Source organism: Micropterus salmoides, unplaced genomic scaffold, assembly GCF_014851395.1.
Source record: "Micropterus salmoides isolate LMB-PRFRI ecotype aquatic unplaced genomic scaffold, ASM1485139v1 Ms_hic_scaffold_14, whole genome shotgun sequence".
Classification (NCBI taxonomy): domain Eukaryota; kingdom Metazoa; phylum Chordata; class Actinopteri; order Centrarchiformes; family Centrarchidae; genus Micropterus; species Micropterus salmoides.
Window position 1 is genome coordinate 20,152,516 of NW_024040485.1, and position 21,909 is coordinate 20,174,424.

The 21,909-nt window shown below is 39.8% G+C and overlaps 1 protein-coding gene across 1 annotated transcript in view; it reads left to right on the forward strand.

Moving 5' to 3' along the window:
• epha4b (eph receptor A4b) overlaps positions 1 to 4,573 on the forward strand; it is a 90,728-nt gene extending 86,155 nt beyond the window's left edge. The window contains 1 exon segment of the mRNA XM_038718213.1: positions 21 to 4,573. Within this exon segment, the coding sequence (XP_038574141.1) occupies positions 21 to 120 (100 nt within the window). The 3' untranslated portion in view covers positions 121 to 4,573.
• The last annotated feature ends 17,336 nt before the right edge of the window (positions 4,574 to 21,909 follow it).

Sequence of the window (21,909 nt, forward strand, 5' to 3'; positions counted from 1 at the left end):
TTTTTCTGTCTTCCTTGTAGTGAATTGGCAAAGATGGGTGTGTCTTTGGCGGGGCACCAGAAGAAGATTCTGTCCAGCGTGCAGAGCCTGCAGACCCAGGGGACACACGTTCAAGTATAACAGTTTCCACATAAACACACAGTGAGACAGAGCCAAAATGGATGCTCCTGTGAAGAGTTTCCACACTGAAAAGGAGCTGTAATGGATACTCTGTGCTTGGGCCTCCATTTAGTTTGAGACACACTGAGATGGAGACAACATGGACAATTGACTCCTTCACCCTCTCGCAGTTTCACCATTCTTCCCATCCTCAATGGGCACTACCGGCTTTAGCACTCAGAGTCCCAGCAAGACAACCACCATTACGGAGCAACAGAGAGACACATGTCTAACAGCAAGACCCATCCCAGACCATTTCACATCATATCAGCTCAACAAAAGCAGAAAAAAAAAAGATTTTTAACAAAAGAAAAGAGACAAAAAAACTAATTAGAGTATAATTATCTTCACTGTCTGTGAGGTGTACAGTTGGTTTTGATTGTCATTTTGTTTCTGTTTTGAGTTTTCACCTTGAAGAGTTTAAAAAGGGTCAGAAGATATGTATAGGTGTAGATATATGTTTATATGGGCTGTTGTCCCACAACCGTAGAGATGGACCTAACGTTTGCATTGGTGGTGAGGTTTATATCACTCAACGTTAATAGGAGTTATTACCTATGTATGGCCCCGTCCATTGCTCTCTGTATACAGAAAGCCAATGAATGAACTGAGATTCTGGATGACATGAATGTGTAGTGTGAGGGAAACAGAAAACCTGGACCTTTAGAGATAGAGAGTGATGTAGATTGTGCTAGCTCATGTAGGATGGAAGTATGATTCATTTAAATAGTGTATTTGACCTGGACAAGGGCTTCCCTAGCGACTGCTCTCAGAGACACTTCCATAGCAACTAGACCCAGTGCACGTTTGCTGTTCTGCTTGCACTTATGATGTAACTGAGTGCAAAGAAACAGCAAAAAAACTGCTTAAAGTGCAGTTAGGACAGATACATTTTTACTCTTCCATAACCGACTGTCTATTCCAAACAACATTGTTTATTTCAGCTGTTACAGTATGATGTTGGTGGGAATATTTCAGCCTAATAGTTTGCCTTCCCATGTTTCAGGTGTGTTGAGAAAGCTATATAGTGTTTTTTGTAGGGTAAAGGTGATGCCAAGGTCATGATAGAGTTGACACTGTTAAGAACGTGTAACTTGTTTTTCCAGTGTTGTGCCATGTACAGTAACCTTTAAAATGTCCATCTGGGCAACATACCACCATTCTTACTTCACTATTTCCTTTAATCAGTTCCTATGGCTGGATGGTAACACAAGTCCAGTCACAGTAATTACAGTGTTTTGTGAAGTCTGCTTGATGAAAAGGAACATTGGAATGGACCCTTTTTTTTTAGCAAGATGAAGTATTATGCAGTGTTGATTTTCAGCTGTGCCACCACAAGAGGATAAATTTCATTTAAAAGAAGATGATTTGTGTCTTGTACTCTCTCACTTTATTGTTATCAGTCATGCCAACCAATTTTAAGCATCCCTAGTTTCAAACCAGTACCCATAAGACAAATTTACAAAACAATGTTTACAGTAAAAAGCAAATTAATTGGTTTGTTGGTTTTTCCTTATTAGAAGGAAACTGCTGCTGATCACATTAGTAACAAGGTTATATATGATGGGACCATCTTTGTGTGCACTGCATTAATGGTACTGAACCTGCTTTAGTTTATTCCCAAACCCAGTTTTAATATATGTGGTACTCTATAGGACCAACAGTGGCATAAAGTACAGTATATATGATTGTATCATAGTGTAAAATATGTACAGTGTTGATTTCCAATGTTAGAATGTTTGTAATGATAACGATGATGATGACTATGATGTACTTTTATTGTGAAACAGAGATTTCTGAAGTACACATTCAGGAGCGGGTCATGCAGGAGAAAAGCTGAAGGGAGGTGATTTGTTGGTCTGAACAAAGGAATGTAGCATTGTGCGAAGCTTCAGCTTTGATTGACAGGTGACATTGACTGCAGTTTCTACTATAGTGTTAGAATGAGTAGAATGGACTTTCCTTATTGATACTCTGGCTTAAATTGCAAATATCCCTAAAACAGTAATTACATGTACTTAAGCCTGTGTCCACCTACAACACAAATTGTTAAAATGCTTGTTTGGGTGAAGAAGGGATGGAAGGAGGGAGGCTGGGGTAAGAGAAGTCCTCAGATCTAATCTCTGTCCACTGACATCACAAATAAGGATTTGCTAAACCCTTTCCCGAAGCAGAAATTGTCCAATCATAGCTTAGCGACCGTAACTAGGAATGGCAGACCTGTCAAGCTTTGCATTTCTCCACACGTTGAAACGATGTGCATGTAGAGTGTTACCCAGCATTTAAATAGTTTGGTGGCTGGTAACGTTTTTGAGCCTTTCCAAACCCCAATATAGAACAACAAATGTGCAAGGAATGGATTAAACAGTGCGTTACTAATGTAAGCTGCAATTGCTACAGTAGTAACCGAGTATTACTTCTAAGGCCAAGGTGCACATAATCAATTAACAAATTCTGTTAATCTTACCACTTTGTTATATCTCCCCACTAAGTTGAAGCCGGTCTTCAGCAGTTCTGTTCTGCTATTGGATTTGGGGAAAAACTCCAGCAACCTCAGCCTACATAACTAGAGATAGCATTACATTTGCCAACATATCGCTTTGTTCTCATTCTTAAAGCATGTTTTCTTGTTATGTTAAAAGTGTCACTTAAATATAAATAAGGTAAAACAATATGGAAGCTGTGCAGACAAACAGGAACTTAAGAACAGTGGTCATCATATTTATATTAGGACTAACTCTATACTGTAATACAATAACTATACTATGTTTCTTAATTTTTAAGTCTTCTATGTGTATCAGCAAGTGGTGAGGATGTTGGGACATTCAGCTTTAGCCTCTGTGTTATAGCACCATATCATGTAGCCATAGGGCTGTCGCGGTGAAGTAATTTCCACCACGGCAATATGTTCGGGCTCAACAGCACAGTATGCGGTATTATCGCATTTTTCATCAATGAAGTAAATTGGTGCCATATAGCAGAGTAAGAATGTCTGTATCTGTCACCTCACTGCACAGCGAACCGCTAACAGCAGCTTTATGGTCTGAGCAAGCTAGCTGTTGCGTGCTAGTCAACAACATTTCCAAGCAAACACCTTTTGTAGTTTGACCGTGTCTTTTTCAGACGTTGCTATATCATTACCTTCAGGGCATGTCTATCAAGTCAATTTTCATAGCGCGCCGGTGTGGAACAGAATGGCTGTCCACAACTAACCACTGCGCTGTAGTAACTAAATTTCCTTAGTTAGTGAGATTCAAATGAGGCTTACTGTCCACAGTTTCTCTGGACTGTGCCTCTGGGTCACAACATTAATCCAACATCGCTGAGCGTGCTTGCCACATTAGCCACACAATATGCTAACGCCAAGTTAGCTAACCTTTAAAATAAACAGTAAAACAACACAAAACACTTACAGCTTCAGAGTTTGTAGTCGGGTCATGTACAGCCCATGGCGATCCATCCTTGAACCATCCTTGAAGTTACAGAGCTTGTTACGGTTGTGGAAATTTTGAAGCACTCATTTATTAATTCAACACCCCCTGAAGTGTACAATATGAAGATTGCGGTTGTTGCAGTGCTTGCTATCCTCGTGGTAGGCTTGATCAATTTTGCGGATATCGCGACAGGCCTATGTAGCCATCATGTGAACATTGAAGTCCCTTTTTACAGGGTTTTCATTCTACAGCAAGTGAGCTGGAAACTGAAAAAAAGTCAGCCAGAGAGCATTTTCAACCAACTCCTGGAGCTAAAGTTAGGTTAACTAGTTTAGCTAACGAGCTACATCTACTAAAACAGGTGTCATTTTAGCCATAAACGTTTTCTTATTTGGTGGCTAGAAATAATAATAATAATAATAAGTATGTCCTTTACCTACCCTGAAATCAACCAATCACAAATAATTTATGGTAACTGTGCAACTCCAGTTACTTCTGAGTAAGCAAATGGCAGTTGAGTTGAATTTGAATTTATCTTAACTGTCTCATGTTTCTGCTATGCTGATTTTATGCACTGTGTTGCTTTGCTAGCATCTTTGATAAACCAAACTACATCAACAGCGACACCTCACTACCGGTCGGACTAGTTTTGCGTAAGCTTAAGCTTTCATTTTCTGTGGCCCGACAGGTTGGTTGCCAACGTTAGTAAAAGTGTTATTAATAAGAGATGACACATGGGTTTTCTACCCGGAAGTGATTGTAAACAAACATTGTGATTGGTTCTATATTATGTGCCATTCTAGAATGGAAAGCTTGACAGGCGTAGCTAAAATAACTAAGGCCCCGTGTCCACCGTTTTTTGCCAGCTGAAAACGCCTGCTGCTGTTCTGAAAACGCCTAGCTGGGAGCGCTAGGGCGCATTTTGGAGGCGCAGTGTTTTTTTTCAAGACGCTGTGGTTGCTATGATACATAATTTCCATGGAGGCGATGTGCTGCAAGTAGGGTAGCCTACTTAATTTTAGTGAATGTAAAAATGTCACCACAAAGCATGCAGTCCTACTTGCTCTGGCCCTTGCTCTGCATGAAGAGAAGGCTGAAACATGTGAGCACAGTACGCGGGATCATGAGATTATGCGGGCGAGGAAACACCTCTGCAAGGAGGCACATCGTTTCGTTCAAGATCAGATGTGCTCGGTGTGGTGTTTGTCCCGCCCCTCCTGCACTGTGATTGGACGGCTGGGTAAAAAGTGACAGTGACAAACGCAGCGTTTTTTCCCAAAGTTGAACATTTTTCAACTCTCGGCGACTGGAAAAAAACGCTCAGCACTCAGCGCCCAGCGCGGAAAAGACGTTCAGCGCCTCCTCACGCTCGTGGCTTTTTTACCAGCTTGAAAAAACACGGTGCTCCCATTGCAAAACGCAGTGCTCCCAAACGCTTTGGTGGGCACGGCCCTAAGGGAGGCCGAGCTTAGTGAACTGTCAGTTGAGGCGGGCCGGAGTGGGCAGCAGACTACTTTGCAGAACAATAAGGCTTTTTACCGTGTCACAGAAAAATGTTTGAATACAAATGGCATACAAATAAATGTACAGCTAAAAAAATATAATCCAGAGATAAATACATTTGCCAATGCACTGTTTTATCGAATATGCCACACACAAAAATACAATACAATACAATTTGGACCATCTGTACATTCTACTCTTGCTAACTCTATGATTTCACTCTAGCGGACTACCCATGACCGCTGGCCTTTTAGATGCCTTATTTAGTGAGCTATTGTTCTTTTCTGTTGCCCTATAGAGGCGATATTAAGAGTAAAGTGTATGTACAGGTAGTATTTATCTGTGTTCTTAAGATGACCTCACATCAACACCCTGGTTTTGTAACATCCAAGAGACCCCCTCCAATTTCACCTTCACAAAGTCATTTTGTTCTGAAAATATTATAATAAATCTTACAGCCACTGATTGAAATTGACAGAATTGTTTTATTTATCTTAGGTCAAGAGATATTTTTTGATCAAAAACAAATGCAGTTTATGGATGTGGTTAGCTTAAAATTTGATAGGCTATTTTTTTTTCATGTGCAAAATTCCAAAAAGTATGGGTACATTGCGAAAATGTCTTCCCTTTTTACAAGCTTATTCAACACTCCCACTTTAGAGATTTTAAGAATACATGGATCATACCTACACTTCAGTTTAAACTGCCAAAATCCCAGGTTTGTGTCACTATTCACTCTATCAAAGTTAGCTATGTGGATCGGTTTGCTTGAACTAAAATACAGCGTTTGTCCTCCATTCCCTACTGTATTGTAAATGTTTATGAGTGACTCTCATTCTCGAGACCTTCAGCTCTCTGTCTCTTTCTCTCCTCCTCTCTTTCTTTCTTTGGCCACCGTACAATGCTTATTTGTCCTCCTGCTAGTTTCCTCTGCGTTGCTTGTTGTAAAGGGTGTAGACATTCTAATGTCTTTCATGTTGCTGTAATAAATATGCTAATATTTCTAATTTCTCACCTGGAGCCTGCAGTGTCTTTTTCTTTCACACATTATTTTTCTTTCTGTCTCTCAGACACACACACACACACACACACACACACACACACACACACACCAGAAATACACTTATTCACTTGCACAATTACATAGTAAAATTACACTGGGACTTGCACAATATGACAATATAAAATTGAAAGTGCCTTTATATGAAAGTTTTATGAAGCCCTTGCTTAATTATTTTTTGCTGTGTAACAAAGCCTGAAGGTATCAAATTTTGTTTTGGTGAGCTTCTGACCAGTCTTGCAGAAAATCAGTGAATAGCTGGGAACTTCAAGGGTAGTCTCATTTGTCCCCGGCACTGCTTTAATGGTGATTGTGGTGGCGAAATTCCCATCACAACATTCTTGAATGGCAAAATATGGCCATCCTGCAACCACATCTTCATTATCAGTGTGTGTGTGTAGTGTGTGTGTTCCTTACTGAGAGATAATTCTGTCTCAGGAGAGGGGGAAGGTCAGTGACTTCTGGCCTTGGTTAACCCCTTAATGCACTGGCCCAGTTGCTGTCACTCTATGTTACCGCCATTACACCTCATTTAGTCCATCATATTAGGCTCCATATTCCCCTATCGCTCTCTCCCTCCATCTCTCTTTCACACACATACACAGACAGACGGCTAGACACAAAAATTCAGGGCCTGTTCTCCATTTCCTCACTATCTCCTCCTACTGCCCTCCTCTTAATCTTTCAGTTGGCCTCGTGCATCCCCATTTTTCTCCAGACAGACGGAAAGGTTGTGGCTAGTATTCTGACCTCAACTACCCCCATTATCTCCCCTCTCTTTGCTTTTTCCTCTTCACATAGCTTTCTAATTTCCCCTACCGCCAACCCAACATCCATCCAAAAGTTTTCTCCACATGCAGCCCTCTCTTTGAGGTCCATTGCCGCTTTCTGTCGCACTGCTATCACCACCGGATTTCCTTTCACGATTAAAGGCCAATCCATAACTTCGGGCTTTTGTCTCCAGGTGTCTCAACAGGGAGAATGTCATCTCACATATTTACTCTGGATAACACGGAGGCTACTGGGAGCCAACGGCTTAGGCGATTGATTCATCATGCAGCTGCTATTGGCATCATGTGAAAAGGTCAGGTGTCCCCATGGAGAATACTTTAAAAGGTCATTGGTGACTGATGAGCCTGTCATGTTTGTATCACATATATGCACAAGCACTCTGTCTCTTACTCTCTATCTCTACCTTTCTCTCTGTTCCACTTCTCTGCGCTCTCTCTCTACGACACACACACACACACACACACACACACACTCTCTCTCTCTCTGTCCCCCCCATGAGAATAGTAATTGGGCCCCTCTGTCATGTTGTCAGGTGTGGGTTTGAGTGTCCACTCATGTGCTACAGCAGACATTAAAATAACACAAGACCAAACAACTATAGATCCATGGTGACCTCTGCAGGGTCAGCCATATGTGTACATGTGAGTGTCCATAGATGTGCAAATGTTACATCTGTATGTTCATAATGCTTGTAAAACCAAAACAGATGGTCATGCGTCAGTGAGTAAGCGGTGTGAGCATCAAAAAGACAGACAAAAAGAAAGTAGATAACATCTGAACTAGAAGGAAAGATTTCATCAGTCATTGGTTAAATTTGCTGAAGTTCCTGCTTTGTCGCTCTTGATTGCATTGCATGTGTCCTCTCTAATCAAATATGGACAAGTTCAGGCAGGCTCAGTGTTTCACGGTCCACACACACATGCATACATCAGGGCTCTTCTGTCTCATGAGGTTTTAGTTTTGCTATCAAAGCGATTTCCTGTCTCAAATTTTCATCAGTAATCAAAGTTCCTGATTGAATTTGAAAAGTGAGCCCAGCTCTATAAATCACATTACATGCCTCACTCCCATCATGCCCGCTCTCATCAGCCACGGGAATGAGACGCCACCCTGGGTGTATATATGCGTCATGGTCTCTGTGTATGTGTGTTCTTGTGCATGCCGTGGAACAGGAAAATGGATGTTGACCAAGCTGTGATTTGATCTGTGCAATTTTTTGTTAGGACAGATAATACAATAAGGAAAGACGAATGGTTAAACAACGATAAAGATAACACACCTGGGTCTGATTGTATGTGGAAACTATTCTTGCCATTTTTTTTGGTGTCAATTTGATGCCAGATAGGTGGAGGTTATTATATTATTACAGTGGAAATGAGTGATAAAAACTAAGGTAATGTGAATTTGGTGAAAAAGACTTTGGTGAAATGCTTTTGTTGGCATGGATAGACTACTGAACGGGGCTACCTAGCACAGGAACAGGGGCCCAATATGAATTATGAGCCCATAAAACCACTGAATCTTTTGTGACAAATTTAGCTTTTCCACCCACTCACACACACCCTGTGAGCACCTGACACACACACACACACACACACACAGTGTTGTTAACTTAGCAACTTTTTTTAAAAGCAACTAGTGATAAATCCAGAATCTAGATGCACAACAAGACGAAGAGATGCAAAACAACTTCAAAGAGATGCAAACAATTACAAAGAGAAGCAAAATGACTACAGACTCAAACTGATAACAAAAAGAGATGCAAAACATGCCATGTCTTAATCCATCCATTGTTGTTGGCACACCTGTTTGTTTGAAGCCGTGATAAAGACTTTGAGGGTCAAAACATGTAGGCTTTTTTAATGATTTCGCCAGTATAACGGAGGCTTTTTAATATTTCCTTCCTTTTTCTCTTTCTTATATTATGGAGTGCCAGGATTGCCTTCCAGTTTATTCTGTTGTTTCCGTTTTCTAAAAGCCCACATATTTGATGTAAGGGTGAATGTAAAAAGCACCTTTTCATGCAGCAGACTCTGTAGTGATGAAACGATTTGTTCAGCCAGCATTAGATAACCAAAACACTTAATAGTGAAGAGCAGGTGCCGTTTTTAAACCAACAGCAGCCCCTGAAAGTTCTTGTTCACCTGCGAAATGTCACTGAAACAGACACAAAACAACTACAAAGAGACGTAAAAGGACTGCAAAGACATGTAAAACAACTTCAATAATCCGTCCATTGTTGTTGTCACCAAATAAGCTAAAAACTGTACTGGATACTGTATTTCCAATTACAATGTTTGACTCAAGTCAAACAGGTAACAAGAAAAAGAGAATCAGCAAGAATACTGCCTGTATTGGACAGCTGTCACCACCTAAAATCAGTAACAGATTTGGAGGAGAAAAACAGTGTTTGAGTTTGAAAAAAAGGTAAAGAAAAACTTGGGTTTGGAGGGACTGAGATAATATTGACCACATAATCCCTTACAGATGTTGAAATCACTGTTTAATGCCTGGCAGACGTGACATGCTGAACTGCTATTGGATGACTCAAGAGGGACTCTGACCAAAGACAAACTTGCTCTCGCTCAAAAGAAGATGAAAATCTAAATGTTGGGCCATGCAGCACTCAGTAACTCATATGGGGTGATATTGCTGTATTTATTTAAGTGTAAACATACTGCTAACGTCTTCCTACTTAGAAATGTAAAGGCCTAGTTCTATTCTTTTGTGAAATCCCATTATAAACCCTTTGTGTGGCAGTTCATTGCAGTACACTGCATGATATCCTGTGCCTGTTGCCTGTGTGTACACATGCATGTGTGGAGGAAAGACATGAGTGTTCTTTTTTACACACCACATGTTTACGTGTGTTTCCTATCCTGTATAATCAAACACAGCTCTTCAAGTGCAATCAATCAAGCTTTGATGTTACGGGGAAGAGCCTCAAAACTGCAACATCCCCTCCATGAGCTGACTCTGAGCTGGGAAAAGATGTTTTACTGTTGGTGGATCCATAGGAGATGTTTTCTAACCAAACAGAGGTGTAGAAGCATAGTGGCGGCAGCTAACGGTCCATCATAAATGTGGTTATTTCAGGTTACTATGTAATATTTTGGCTGGTGAAGATACAGACCAATGGTTTATGTCAACAATTTTCTGTAACATTGAGCAATTAGGCTGCATTCACAAGACCTTTTTCTGTAGCATAACTTTTAGTTTACTAGTAGAGTAGTTTGCAGCTAATGAACAATAGGGTTAATAACTCAGTTAAACTACACCTGTCTCAAGTTCGAACGTCAGCAAAATCTGCAATTTGAAATGACACATCGAGTTCAAGCATCCGACCACTCCTGGGAAATATCTGCAAGTGAATGATGATCACAAGAAATCATTAACAAAAGGGTCAAACTCAAAGCATTTTGTAAAGGGAAAAAAAAAACGGGAGATGAAATGAAATGAATGTGAACTAGTTCATTTTTTGGACTGTGTTGGAATGTAGTTCAAAATTCTAAATTGTAAACTATGAACGTGAGCTAGCTCATTTTAATCAGCGTGAAGGGAACTTTGAGCTAGCTCCTGTCCTGTGTACAACACTGATTATTCTGGCTGTGTCTAGAGTCTGGATTGTTACAAACAAAAACAAAAAAACAGACACATATGGTCATCTCCTGGTTTTGTTTTTACTATTTTAAGACCAATTTTTCTTTACCATGCTGCCCTCCTTGCACCTCGTATTCCGCCAGCCTGTTTGTCATCTACATAATAACTGCCATTGACAAGTGGGCATGTCCCCTTGGGATTGATTGGCGACGGCCTCTGGAGTGGGTGTGTGGTGCTGTTGTTGTTTTATCTGTGCGTAGGTGTGTTTAGGAAATTACAGGGTATGAGTAAGGTTCACATTGTGCAAAAGAAATGGAAAGAATTCCTCAAAATTTTGTAACCGTGGAAAAACCCACTCATATATAACAAGTAAAAAAATAAAACAATAAATTGTAGAATAGAAGAAAAACTAAGGGATCGACCAGCATGTGTGACAGGCTGGTCAATGAGTTGAAGTTGATGAGGGGGAGGTTTGGTAGTCAAGGGTCAATAACCTAACCAAGACATTTGGCTCTACATATGCAAATCTATTGGACCATCTGAGGCACTTGTAAATATTCATTTGAATTTTAGCAATTACTGTGTTTGTTCTGCTGGCATCAAACTGAAGTACACAAAGTATTTTGGTCACCTCAGGACCTCTGTTGTTAGGTGTTGTTCAGGAACAATAAGAACACTGTGAAAACCATGCATTATTGAGGATCTCCAGTGGATTTTCACATCTCAAGGCCTGTAGAAATTAGTAGTCGGTCCAACACTTTGGTCCAGACTGAAATATTCCAGTTCCTCTATCATCAGGTCAAGATTTTTATTTCTCCAATACATTGGTTTATGACCAAATACTTGCTAAACCAATGGCATTCCCATCAGTCTTAGCTGTAATTTTTGTTCAGTGTTGATGAGCAAATCTTAGCATACTCAAACGCAAAACATAGATGGTGAAAATGGTAAACAGTATACCTGCTAAATATCAGTATGTTAGCACTGTCACTGTGAGCACATTAGCATTGTGACTTTGACATGTAGCACGAAGTATAACTGTGCCTCACAGAGCCACTAACATGGCTGTGGTCTTGTTTTCATGGAGTGTACTCCTGTGCTGCATAACTAAAGTTAAAGTTTTGAACATAAAAATATATGGGTAATGGTTGGATAAAGAAGTTTCACCTGTGGTTATAAGAAATATTGGCATCTTATTTTCAGGTAATAACAATCGAACTTTTCCACGATTGTTTTGGAATTAAATGAAACTAAACTAAACCTGTCATTTAGCAACCAAATGCAAAAACACAGTACTTAGACTTGCTTGGGGAAAAGTGCTGAAAATAAAGATTGGACATATACAGCAGGACAGCCAAAGCACAAGTTTAACAGAAAAACCGTTGGTGGGTTTTTGTTGTGTATAACCACAATCACATGGTTTGTAAAATGTCATGGAAAACTAACAGCAACTTTGGAGGCACACTGACTTATGCACACACAAATACACACAAAAACACGATCCATAACCACTAGCAGTAAGCACACATACTGTGACAGTTGATTTTTGACCACACAAGATGGGTTATTAAAACAGTGTGCAAGTGCTGACTCAAACTCTACTAAAAATAAAGAAACATTCGAGCCTTTCTCTCTGTCTAAATCTTGGACATATTCTGTGTGATCAATGAATGTTAATTTTTGTTGTTGTTTATACCATTACAACACAACGCTTGTTTGTGCGTGTGTGTGTGTGTGGTTAAGTGCACACACATATAAAGCACAAATACAGAACTAAGGGTAGGCAGTTGAGGCTCTAAATCAGCCATGTGCTTACTAACAGAGGTTTGACCCAAATAACAGTGTAATTTATGAAGGCTTTTAGGCACCCTGGCAGCCATGGAAATAGAACAGAGAATAATGTGAATCTGACTGTAGCTACATCACTTCAGTTTATGTCCTAGTCTTTTACTAGGACACACGTCCGCGGTTCTTAATGACACAGAGACAGTAAACACAATGTTAATGGACAGTGGGTTTACAAAGATGTGTTCAGCTGCAAATGTGCAGCTGTGAGCACAATTATGGACAGGCTCATAAGCAAGAATACTAAACAGGTGCAGGTACTGACGTGCACAATTATAAAAGAGATGCAATCAAAAGTGCAGGCAGTACATTAAATGAGGGAGATATAGTAATTAGAGCCTGACCGATACCTATTTTGGTATTTGAGGATTTTAAAATCCAGTGTTCCGATATATCGGCTGATATTCTTTCATTTTGCTTCTTTTCAGGAACATATAACATAAACAAAGATTATCCCACATTTACCAAGATAACATGACATAATGCAGTATAATTTTTTTTAAATTATATAGTTATAAATCGTCCAAAAGTCCAGCTGATCACATCATCAAGATTTGTGGAATACCAAACATCGCAGGGTGTTATCTGGTGGACAAACAATGCAACAACACTCATAACATGATTGAAGGATCTGTCTTCCGTCTCTCCGTTTTCTTTTGTAATTGTCATTTATCGGCTGTTATAAACACCAATACTGATTTATCTGCATTTAGTCCGTATCGGTCGGTAATGGATGCCGATTTCTCTGTTGGGCTCTAATTGTAATAGAGGAAGTGAGAAACATGTGTGAGAATGATGGATGGAGAAGGAGGGATAGACTGGAGCAGAGAGATCATTAGTATCCCACTGTAAGGCTCTGGCCCCAGGCTGGGTTAGAGGCTGAACTGGACTGTTAGCACCTGCTAGAGGAAATGACATTTCAGGCAGACCCAAAGGACGAGTTAAGACATCCCAAGCACTCATATAGCTCTGTGTGTGCTGTAGGTGTGTGCCTGCATGCATATAATCCTGTGTGCTATCCTCCCGTGCTGTAGCGGGTCATTTGCCTCAGTGTTTGAAGTGGATACAGCTCTGAGGATCAGCCTCCTGTCACGGCTCCAAAGATCAGAGCACAGAGCCACAGGATGCCATGAGAGACGAGGAGAGGGCAAAGACAGACAAATGAGATGACACGAGACCTTTCCCCACACAAGATTCTTTTCTTTTCTATTTTGCTTTCTTTCTCAGACTATGTCCACATGGAAAACACAGTTTACGAGGGAAAACGACATGCGACATGCGACATGCATCCACACAAGCGTTTTCAGGTATTTTCGCTAATGATGTCTGTCTAAACTGAAACGCCTAAACAAATATCTCCATAAACAATGGACACCTAAACAATAGGACAATGACTTCCTCTTTCAGGCTATTAACCTCCATTCTGTCCCTTTATGCTATCCTTGATATGATATGATACAACATCTTAATTGGTAGGTAGTTAGCATTTGTGAGTCTCAACCAAATCACTATTTTATACTTCCGTTCCATTAAGACAAATATCTAAACAAGCACAACTAGAATTTAAATTTGGCTCCATTTAGACTTTTTATATCAAAGTTATTTTACTAAAAATGTCAATTCCGGGTTTGACCAATTATACTGACATTTAAAATGAGTAATCAGAGAGGGGGTTGAAGGTCCCAAGAAATGGTTCAAGTCAACCTTTTTCCAAAAGCTCGTTTTTTTCTCATCCACACTAAGATGCATATTTATCCAGTTCAGTCTGGAATCCAAAACACAGAGAGATAACTGTGTAGACAAAAATGCAAACAAGCCTTTCCTTTCCCTTCCTCACACTCAGAAAACCAAGAGTGCATTGATAGCGAGCCGTGAGAATCAGGGAAACCAGCTGTACGTTAGTAATGAGATTACACTGTTCTTTTTGCATTTGATACACAGTCAGATGATTTACTTAATACTTTCCGTAGACTGACAGACAGAGAGAGGAGGAAGAATAGAGAGCAAAAGGATAAAAGAGCAAGAGGGGTGACGAGAGAGGAGAGCCAATATGTGCTTTCACATGTTTTTCTCACTTATCATCACGCAAATTAGGTCCTGCTTTCTGCTGATAAGGTCAGCTGTCAGTCTAGACTTGTGGATATGCACAGACAGATATGCTGCCGTACGCGAAAAAACGATTTCTATGCTGATTTAGCATCATTAGGACACTTACAGTACATAGACACAATTGTGTGCGTCTTACATTTTTATTTCATTGTCGAATATATACATAGAATATTCCTAATCTCTGGAAAGCACTGCATAAGAAACTTTACAACACACTTCTTTCTAGCCCTTCTTTGTATTTACTTTCATAGTCATGTATTATAAAAGTCCCCCCAGTGAGTCATAAACTGTAAATTCAATTGGATGTTGCAATTCATCCCACAGTCTGAACTGTGCAGTGCAACAATATCATGTTCTCGAATGCTAGTGCCAGGCCCTGTCATTCTGACTATGGCAAAGAGGGTGCATAAAAAGGTATTGCCAAAAGCTGAGTGTTTGTTAAATGAAGATGAATGGGATGGTTTGGATTGAAGGTGATATTTTATTTAGGCTCAGACGTTCTCTGTTTGGTAATGCAACAGTCACTCTCGCAACAACATGACAGCCCTGGGAAATGGATATTGATTAGTAAAGGTTGATGCCCCCCCTCCCTTGTTTTTTTTTTTTTCTTACACTCCCTACGACTCTCCCTCCCTTGCTATTTTTAATACTCTCTCTCTCCCTCTATAGCCATCTCACATTTTCCCCCATTCTCTCCATCTCTCTGTGTGCTGTCAAGCTGTTATGTGTGATGTGCTATCAAGCATGATGGATGGTTAGATCTGATTTTAAGGCCCCGCAGCTGAAGCTGGGTTTGAGGACCCCTGATCAGATTTCAGTCATGAACGTGCTATTTTGTGTGTGTGTGTGTGTGTGTGTGTGTGTGTGTGTGTGTGTGTGTGTGTGTGTGTGTGTGTATGTGTGTGTGTGAGCCAACAAGAGCAGAGAGAGAGAGAGAGAGAGAGAGAGAGAGAGAGAGAGAGAGAGGGAGATTTGTCTATGTAAATGAGAAGAGAGAGTATTGCAACACCAAAGCCTGAAGACGAAATGGTAAATTAGGTAAATAAAATGATAGAATCATATGAGTATCGGCTCTGGCTCAACCTGTGGATCATCTCACAGCGAAAACTACAAAAATATCAGCAATGTTCTCTTACACAAAGGAAGTAATTGAGCCTATAACACAATAGCAAAAGACGACGTTCATTAAGTAGTATCAATCCATAACTAACAGTAATTGAAAAAGAAAATCAATTTGTGTGTACATGTTTCTCTGTATTTTTCCCTGTGTGTGTGTATGTGGTCAATATACCTCCCCAGTGATGCTGTAGACTTACACAGTCAACATTCCCCTTGTTCAGCAGATGTATGCTCATACTATTATATAATATTGTCCTACACACTCACATAGACACACACTTGTTTTCTCAATTGGGACATTGCACTTTTATTTATTCCCTGGAGTCATACCTAATGTTAACCAAATCCACTACATACCTAACCCCAACCTTTTCTGTCACCTAAACACTTTATCCCTGGCTTTGAACCTTCAATAACAGAGTAAATGATGGTCACTTGGGGGCAGCAAACTTGTTAGCAAATTGTTGTTTATTTACACATCCAGCTGACACAGAGCAATATAAGCATGAATTTGGAGTCATGTTTCTGGCCACCTGATGAAATTCAACAATCATTCTCCTTTTAGCTCTATTTTGGTCTCCACCAACTCCTGAGAAGATCTGGCTCTTTAAATGCTAAATGCTCCAACATGCTTAGCTAGTCATTAAGTGTGTCTGTCTATGTACAGAGGGTCTGTGCTGTTTTGCTGATGCTTGCTGCCTGATGCTACAGATGACACTGATAAGGGCAGTGCGACTTCATCAAAACAGTAGAGTTGCGGGCTAGCAAACCAAAACAATGAGCTAAAAATGTTTTTAATGTTCCATAGAGCTGAGGGTAACCACACAGTTGGGTGATAATTCTTTCATTTCAACACTATGAGAGACTCCTTTAACATCCACTGTTAATATAAAAATATTCACACTCACACACACACACACACACACACACACACACTCAAAGACACAAAAACAGAGAAAGTGTGAAGAGGGTGCATTGTGTTTGTGAACAATAGTGTACTCCGCAGTAGGTGGTGACATCATTTAAATTCCAAACACACAGACTACCCACACATGCACATACAACACAGCACACACTTCTCTGGCATTATCTCCTGTGCCCATACTCCCTCATTACTATTCAGCTCTGATCCCTGATGATAAACCTCTCCTGGGCAGACACAGCCACACGGTGACCAGGATTATGTCTTTTGACAAGTCCAATTAACACAGACCTAACGACAGCAATCAATTGCATTGATTAAACATTGCAAGGAAATTCATAATTGCCTGGAGGTGAAAGGTTAAATGACTTATACAAAATCTTACACCATTAAACAGATGTAGGGCTCATTGTTTTGTCATTCTTTTCTTTATGTTCACTATTGAAGGGACAATTGACCCCCAGCAAGTGCAACAGATTCTGACATAGTCATTACTGCTAGTAACAACATAATTTGGATGTTATTGTCATAGATAACACACAATATTGACAACATGGGCCACCAGCATAATACAAAGGAGCACTATTAATAAGTTATTGTAAGATCATCAATGTTTCCTTCTGAATGTAATCAATGATTTCCTTAGTGTTTATATATTGTGTCCACTTCATTTTATGGGACTTACTCTATGCTCAGTTGCTCTGGTGGCAACAAATAAATAATTAATTTCACATTCATTCATTCTTTTGACCACTTAAGCTATAAACATAACATTGACATAGTATCACCCTATAAAGGTGTAATGGCAAATATATCAGAAAAGAGGTACCTATTTAAACATAAATAACGTTCTATACCACCTAAATGCTCCACTATGTTCACCAGCTACTTGCTAACTGCGTCTGTCCACCACTTGGTGCTGGGCAGGTGTACAGTGGATTTATCAGAGCGTTATCACTGACAACTGCTACGTCTGGAAACAGCATTGATCAGAACAGTGAGAGTGAACTAAAACGTTAAACCAAAACAATGAGCTCAAAGATGCTAAAACGCAGTGTAGAGCTAACTCTGACAACTGTTGGGGTTATAATTCCTTTTGGGTTCCTCATTACAAACAGCTCCTTTCACATTGCACATTATTATGCGAACCATTGTTAATATAAAAATTTTGATTAGTGCAGCTTTAAGGAAAGAGAAAGGGTGTGCTCTGTTTAAGTTGTCTTAAGTTTAAAAGCCCTGCGTTATAGGGAAGTATATTTTCAGTTGTTCACCTGTATGATAAAATAATTTAACCACATTGTACACTCGTAAAATCACATACAAGGAGGTAGCTTGGTTATGTTCTGACTGATGTGGCTAAGCACTGTGCTTTTAACAGACTTTAACAGGTAGAGTCAGTCATTCCAAACATACAAGTCTCCCAGGCCTTGGAAGTACACAGAAAATAATCCAGTTGTATCTATATAAGCCTCTTCTCTCATTGAACTCAGTGATATCTAAATCTTTACTCCAGTTGAACTCTTCGGTGGCTGCAGACACTCTCAGCAATGTTTCCCCCCCATAGGTCTCTTGTCTTCTGTACTCTGCTCTTAGCAGCCGCTTCACTGCCGAGATGAACAAGATGGAAGGCAAGAACCAAACTACGGCAAGGGCATGCTGCCCAGAAGCTAGACTTTGATCAACTCTCTGAGTCAAGCACACTCAACTCCCTTTAGCAACCAGGTGTTTCTTCTCCTTCTCTCTGCTTGCTATTGGCAGCAGACTGTTCTTACATGACAAATGCTGAAAGGAAAAGAATATGATAAACTAAAAAATAATCTTATTAATATAATTCTACTATCAAATCTAATTGGAAAAATGGTCCCATGTAATAGTTTCGCATAAATTAAATGACTTGATTTTACTTTTAATTTAATAGTTAAGAAGTTGCTAAATAGTGAGAGTGAGAGTAAATGGACATCTTTCTGGAGTATCAGTGACATCAACCGGCTCCCCTCAAGGCTGTGCTCTCTCCACTTTTCAACATCATGTACACTAACTGCTGCCATAGTGAACTGACCAATAACTACATTGTAAAGTTTGCAGATGACACAGTCATAGTAAGTTTAATGTACACCACTGAAACATCTCACCGCCCTGTACTACCCTATTTTTTAAACTGGTGCAAAGTAGCCTTTTTAGACTTAAATGTCACAAAGACAAATGACATGTGCATTGATTTTAGACGTCACCATCCAACTCCTGAAAAGACGATTATAGATGAAAAAGAGGTTGAAATTGTTGAGTCGTACAAGTATATGGGAATCATCATTGATAATAAGTTGTCCTTTGAACTCAACACAGACATGCTGAGTAAGAAAAGTCAGCAATGTCTATTCTGTCGGAGAAAGCTAGCGAAGTTTCAAGTGGAGAGATCCCTGATGACATTGTTTTATAAATCTTTTATGGAGTCTGTCTTTACTTTTTCATGTATTTGCTGGTATGCGTCTCTTAGTTTAAAAAGGAAAAAAACACATTAGCAATGGTAAATAAAGTTAGCAGCAAAATCATCAACTGTACAACAAACGTGGTTAAAAAAATCCATCATGTCTGATAGTTCTGACCCCCTGCATGCAGAATTTAAGATGCTGCCTTCTGGTTCCCGCTTCAGTCAGCCACCAGCCAAAACAAACAGATCTAAATTTTCCTTCGTACCCTCTGCTATCTCTCTGCTTAACTCTCTGCACATAAGGCATACTTGAACTTAAACTTTTAATGTTGTGGTATTTATTTACCCATATGTCTGACCCTGTATTTTTAATCGATGATGTCATCACATAATCCAGGACCAAACAACACCACTGCAGTTGCCACATGCAGGAAAGACAGCTGACAAAAAAATTGCTGTTTGTGTGAATGTGTAAATTGACAGGCTTATAATATCTCTGTCATATCGTTACATGCATAAACTGAAGTAGATCTAACTATAATTACATTTGTGTGTTCCATTAACTTAATGTGTTGCTTAGACATGTTCTTACAGTGTGTATAACAATTTTAGCCTTCTTTTAGTACAAGTACACAGCTTTATTACTTCAGTCTTCAATCCTGAAGTAACCTCGCTAACATCAAATCCTGCTTGGTAGTTTAGGGCCCAGGTGCTAATCGTTTGTGTGACACAGCAGAGAAAAGAGAAAGTATCAAGGGATTTTGCCGGGAAAACAAGGAATTAAGGACAACCTTATCGGGTGCCTTTTGTTGAAACATGTTCAACTTTTCATAAAGCCAATGCGAACGCCGTCACTTCTGTCACTTTTTGTGAACAATCAAAGCCTGGATAGGGTGGGGCATTAAAAAAAGGCTGACGTGCTATAGTAAATTTTCGAATGTTGAACTCATTGTCACGCATGAATGGTTGTTGTGATTATTGACAAGTTAGAACTTTGCATTAACAAATTGTAGACTAACTGCCAATGTACACCATTTTTCTTCCACAAGGATTTAATGAAAGAACAAAACCTACAAAAATTATAAATGTTGGTTGTGAATTTCCTACACTGCTGTATTGTGCTAATACCCTAATTTATACTACTTACTCATCCGGGTTGTGGATAGTGCATCGGCAGTGGACAGATGTAGAATTAGCCAATGCCAGGATGCAAGTGCCATTGCGACAATATGTGCTGCTTCTATTTTTTTCTTTATTGTCATTGCCAGGCTAACATCAGTGGTGACATTACCATTTACTGTTATCAGACTGTGGGCGTTGTTATAAAGCTCTTGGAGCCTATAAGTGTAGTAAACTTGACATTCAAAGGGAGCACAGTAGATTCCAGAAAACACACAAATGATTTGAATGACAGTTTTGGTGCTCCTTATTACTCAATGTTCCCTCTGTCTGTCCTTCCTTATCTTTTCCATCCCTTCTTTGTTGCTGACATCATCCAGCTGAAAATTCATGCTTTTAAATTCATGCCTTCAGTATTGCAGTAAAAACACATCTGGCACCTCTCCAGCTACCAGTCCACACACATTATGACTGGTCTGAACTGAGCTACTGCTGTCCCAATTATCCAGTTAAAAAGCATCCAACCGATTACCATGCAGAATGCACATGGTGTGCTCTACATTGTTCAAGAGAAGGCTATTAGAGTGGCGTATGTAAATCAGTGTCCAACCAAAAGTACAATATGCTACATAGTATAATAGGTGTCATTTATAGTGATCATGTGGATGTTTTTGTCAGTGTTTCTTCTGTGTTTTTGTGTGCACATGTGCAATCCAATATGCGTAACTCTGTGTGTGAGTGTAATCACCATGGTTCCTTGTCAGAGAAAGGGCAGGGAGGGTCCCAGAGGTGTCAGAGGGGATAGCAGGCAGCAGACAGAGGTGAAACAGGGACTGTGGTGACATTTGCACAGTAGGAACCGACCATCACAGCATAATGACGAACAAGGTCCGCTTTTACTAATGAGAAAAACAAGGCGGAGGATGTGAGCAGAGAAATAGCCTGACATCCGCATGCTCACAGTCAACGATACATGCATTAACTCAAATATTAACACTTCTTTGTCCAAGAAATACAGACTCTTTCTCTGTCTCACTTAAATTTGACTAATAAAGCTATAATAACTCAACTCATTGTTTCTTGCATAGGGTATCCAGGCAAAACACACAAACACACACTTACACACACACACACCTGTGTTTATGCAAATGTACACACACACACACACACACACATCAGGCTAAATTCAAAAGCCTTCTGGTCAAACAAAGCTCTAATGTAGCTTTATCTGCATATTGACTTGTCCAGAGGCTGCTGTGAAGCATTGGAGCACAGTCACAGTTTAGACCAGCCATTGGCAGTCTCTCTGCAGCTCAATAACAGATGTCCCATGGCTGATGAGGACTCACAGTAGCTGGTCAGGAATTAATGAAAAGTTTGCTTGTGTGTCTGTGTGTGCGTATATAAATGTATTAGTGGGACTGTACACAAGTATAATTTAGTATTTAGTTAATTGTATCCTTTCTGCATGATATTTTTGACTGCTTTCTGCATATGTAGTGTGCTTATAATAGACTTGCACCAATTCTTGTGGTCTTTTGTGGTGCTGTGGCACAGACAATGTCCTTAGTACAGTGATGTATTTTCCCTTGAACTTTCTTTTGATAAATGTAAAGAAATAGTTCAAGATATTGGGAAATACATTTTTTCATTTTCTGTCCTTAGTGTTTATGTATTGTGTGTTAGATGAGAGGATCGATACCACTCTCAAGTCTGTGTCAGTCCTACCTTAGCTGCCTTAACAGCTAGCCTGTCTCTCTTCAAAGTTCAATAATATGCTTAGCAATACGTTTAAAGTTACTATTTAGCACGTATCTCT